Genomic DNA, 5,000 nt, shown 5'->3' with positions numbered 1-5,000 from the left:
GTGAGAGATAAGGACGATAGACAAATTCTTCAAGTCTACTATAACCCACTAAAGTTGCCACTATGGGCCAGACATCAGATAACTGTAGGCCTAATTATCAGTTTCTCTTGCATCGATTCTGAAGACTGCTCTAGTGGGCGGTTTGCCGGTGCTCTGGTGTGGTTTGCTACAGGGTCCTACATTCCTATCAGACATCTATCGTCCTTATCTCCCCTCCAAGTGGTTTTATTGGGTTTTCTGTTCTTGTTTTGTGTGTGTATGTGTTTGTTTGTTGTTGGTTTCTTGTTGCTCCCTTGTTATATGTCTAATCCTTGACACTAGCATTCCCTTATAGCGTTGCAATTGCCGTAAAACTCTTACTAAAATAAGACTAAACTATTCTCTATTGGAAGCATCTGTTTGTAATAGTATCAGACTCCACACCCACAAAATGTGCACAGTTGCATGAAGCATCGAATTTCATGCATTTTAATATGGGGTGTACCGCGGTTCCGATGATGCATAAAAGTTCACATTTCACGCTTACTAGACATGCATCAGAGGGAGAAAAAAGCATCAAGTTTCATTCTCGCTTCTAAGTAATACTGTATTAAAAACAGTGGAAGTTCATTTTCCCTATAAAGTCGTTCCGGAACAGAAGGTAACGTTTTATTAACAATTTTAAAAATTGTTTTAAATTAAGAATAAAAATAAGAATAATGATAAATATAAAAATGAAAAGAGTAATAATAGTAATTATTATTATTTTATTTTACTACTACTACTACCACTACCACTACTACTAATACTACTACTACTACTACTACTACTACTACTACTACTACTACTACTACTACTACTACTACTACTACCACTACTACTACTACTGCTGCTGCTGCTACTACTGCTACTACTACTACTACTACTACTACTACTACTACTACTACTACTACTACTACTAAAATTAATATAACAATAATAATAATAATAATAATAATAATAACAATAATAATGATAATAATGATGATGATGATGATGATGATTGCTTCTATATGGCGTGCACCTACGCTGCACAGTACGCTTGCTCTATGCGCTTTACAACACTATAATCATATCAATTACGCCAGCAGACCGCAGAGCACTCACCAACAGTTCCCTTTCCCGGGAAGCATAAAGTTCACACAGTATTATATGACGAAACAAGAAGAAAAGGGCACTAGCGCCGAGAGAGAATACCATTATTATGTTGGCTACTATCAAAGGGGGCAGAAATAATTACGTAATTGATGATAATAAAAGCTTACCCCTACATTTTTTAACTCTTTTCACTATTTTTTACGATGCGCCTAGACTGGTCTACAATTTAGATCAAATGAACTATTGTACATGGAATAGGGGGCAAGCGTCTAATAATAATTATAACTTTCGAGAACTTAAACATGCTTGAAATGTTAGTTTAAATGTACACTTTTTACCCCTCCCCCCCCCCCCCCCCCCCCCCCACAATCAAAACAGTTTAGACTAATTAATCAGGTTACAGGCTTCGGCCCTGCCTGAAATGGCCAACCCAGGCTGGAAGGGGTACCACCTATATACATTCTACCCACACTCGAATCAAACTTGATTCTTTTGCGTGCGATAGCGAAGCACCTAACCACTACACCACAAACGCCGGCAAATACACTTTACCACCTTTTTACCAATGTAACTGTTTTTACGCCCCTGTCGACAAAATTTAGATCATTTAGTACGAGGCGGGCTTCTAACTCTACCTGCAAAGACCAAGCCGTACTGACAGGCATACATTCCAACAGAAAGATAGAGATACTCGATCAAAGTTTTCTTCCCACTGGGGAGTCAAACCCGGATTTCGTGCATTCTACAGCGAAGCGCCTAACCGCTACACCATATGCCTCGGTAAACACTTGTATAAGAGTTAGGAAAAGGTTTTTTTTCTTTCTTTACTGCAAAGTACGCTGCATTTTCACAGCTTTCAACGCAGCTTCTTCTAGGGTGGTTCTGCTGGCATTTTTTGTTGTAAATTCTCCCAAATATAATCAAAAATACTGGCAAATCTTACGTACTAAAAGGAAACAAGGAAAGGAATAATGTTTACCGGGGTTGGTTTTTTTCCAATTTGGCTCCTTGTTTTGTTTCTGGATGCTTCAGTAAATGCATACATTAGTTCATTTGTTTGTCTATTGATTTTGTTCTTTTGTGTTATTTTCTTCCAGCACCCTGACAACATGACTACGTTCACCAATGTCGCACTTCTCGCTCTGTCCCTCCTTGTCCTTGGAGCTCAAGGTGAGTAATGGTGGAGAGATAATAAGGCACTACCAAAATGAGTAATTATGACGGTGATTAGATAATACGTTGTTAACTAGGAGAAGAATGATGAATTGTTGATACGTTATTAACATGGTGACCAATGGTGATTTGATTATACGTTGTTAACAAGTCGATTAATAAATGGTGATTGAGCAATATGTTAACAAGGTAGTTAATGTTAGTTATATAGTAAATATTGTTCAAAATATGCTTTCATGGTGATAACGTTATACGATTTTTAAAAGATGATTAATGCTCGTTAAACAATTACATGTTGTTGTTAACAAGGTGATGGTGAATGATAATTAATTATTAGTTGTTAACAACGTGATGGTGAATGATAATTAACTATTAGTTGTTAACAAGGTGGGTTGTGCTGGTTTGATGATAAATTGTGAACAAGGTGAACAATGGCCGGTTGGTTAATAATGGTAGCAGTGGTGGTTGAATATGAAGTTGTTAGTAAGTACTGGTGTAATAAAGTTATTTTCAAGGTATTTTCAGGGTAGAAATTTCGCGTTAGTAAGAGTTTTACGGTGTTAGCAGCACAATGAAGTCATATATACCGAAGATTAGCGGTGTTACAAGAGAGTAACGAACACAAAAAGGAGGAGATAATAAGGACGACGGATGTTTGATAAGAAAGAGGGAGCAAACCACACCAGAGCACCCACCAACTAACCGCTCATGGTACAGCAAACTGCCATGCCCATACGTGTGGCGTTTTATCTATCTGGTTTCCTGCATGTAAATGAAGCCATTGTACGTGGTGGTCCAAATAGGCTCTGCGATATGGTACGTCAAAGACGTGGTCAGTTCGATACCCACGTCGGAAGGTTTGCATTGACGAGTATCTCTGTCTTCACGCTGTTTCCTAGAGTCGAAGCCATACGCGTGTGCGTGCGCGTACGAAAACACACACACACACACACACACACACACACACACACACACACACACACACACACACACACACACACACACATATATATATATATATATATATATATATATATATATATAATTATATAAATATATAGCCTATATTACACACACCCTTCCAAAAAAGGAAATCCTTAACAATATATGATTTAATTTTGTATATTATGTTGATGCTGGAGTGGAATGTCAATCGAGTTTCCAAACAGAATCTGATCATAACCTGGACCTTTTGGGGGGCCTTCTGGTCGCTTTCACAAGTTTTTCACGGTTTTCTAGCGACACTTTACTTCAGTTCGAAAACAGATATTGTTCCCCCGCGAGGATACGTGACATAGAGGGGAAACTATGTGAAAAAAATTACTTCAGCAATAACAACCAACAACAAAAACAAAAACAACAATAACAATAACAACAACAACAACAACAACAACAACAGCAGCAACAATAACAACAGCAACAACAACAATAAAAGAAGAAGAACAACAACAACAACAGCAGCAGCAACCAAGACGACGACAATAACAACAACAGCAACAACAACAAAAATTTACCTCACAGTTATGTACGTCGCAGCCTTTCACGTGTATGAACCAGTTCATAGAGTTGGGGAATGTGAGCAATTAAATTGTGAGCCTTCATGCCAAGTGAACATATTAACCCTTTGATTGCAAATAAATAAATGTCCACAATTATTGCACAAGACCAGCGTGTTGTAAATGTGACATGATGAAGGAGCTGATTGGAGAGACCAGTTATTGGGCGTATTTTCTCTCCTAAAGTAGTAATGTGGAATCTTAGAAGACTTCGTGAATTTCTTGGGAGGTTTCTCTTTTTGTGTTTTTTTGTGTTTGTGTTCTTCTTTGGGGGTTACTGTTTATTTGTTGTTGTTGTTTTAGATGGTTTGAGCAGAGAAATGAATTGGGAGTCATAATCGGCAATGTCAGTTTCAGATATGGCACTCAATCATGATGGTGAAAGTAGATAATTATGTTATGCATAAATATAAAAAAAGAATAAAATGGGGGCTCTCGTGGCCAAGAGGTTAATTTGTTCGCCTCTCATTCAAAGGTCCAGGATTCTAATCCGGTTAGAAACGGAAACTTTCTTGTCTAAAATTGTCTCTTTTCCTGCTCTCCTTCAATGTTCTTTCGTCTGCTTTCGTCTTCACTTCCTGCCCCCACCCCATTACCTCCTTTGCCCCCTGCTCTGGACTTCTGACTCTTTCTGCAGCCTTTCTACTGCTGCTCTTTGGCTCCTTCTTGCTGCTGTCTTTCAGCCATACCCCTGATCTTCTGGTAGGAAAGATCTACACCTAGCCTTCTCGAAAAAGGGTTCAAAATCTCGGAGGTCCCGGGTGCAAGTTGTGTACGTTTAAGATCCTTTGGTGGTCAAAAATCGATAAGAGTAGGCTTCGGCCGCCACCCAGGCAAAATTCAACATTTCCTACCAACTGAAAATATTTAGTGTGTCCCGCGCGCTCATATGACCTTATGCAGTTGCGAGCGCTGCAAAACATTTACCACAAAAAAAAAAACAGAAGAAAGCGTGAAGACGATGCTGTCAGAAAACAAATACACATAAGGGTTAAAATAGCGCGCGATGAGGTGTGTTCCCGCCGAACCAACAGGGTTAAGAGTTAAGGCCAGACTCATGTGTGTTCATGTGATCACAGGATAAATTGTCCGCTCATTACCTATAGAGAGTGCACACGATTCTTTCTTTCTGTTTCTTTCCACCCCCACCACCAC

General features: G+C 38.9%; 1 protein-coding gene across 1 annotated transcript in view; it reads left to right on the top strand.

The window, feature by feature from the left end:
* LOC101860006 (acrosin) overlaps positions 1 to 5,000 on the top strand; it is a gene marked incomplete in the record, with an annotated part of 112,040 nt that overhangs the window by 1,119 nt on the left and 105,921 nt on the right. The window contains 1 exon segment of the mRNA XM_005093528.3: positions 2,214 to 2,286. Coding sequence (XP_005093585.3) covers positions 2,226 to 2,286 — 61 coding nt within the window.

Source organism: Aplysia californica, unplaced genomic scaffold (assembly GCF_000002075.1).
Source record: "Aplysia californica isolate F4 #8 unplaced genomic scaffold, AplCal3.0 scaffold00065, whole genome shotgun sequence".
NCBI lineage: Eukaryota > Metazoa > Mollusca > Gastropoda > Aplysiida > Aplysiidae > Aplysia > Aplysia californica.
Note: the sequence above shows the minus strand (reverse complement) of the source record. Positions and strands in the feature narration are given on the sequence as shown.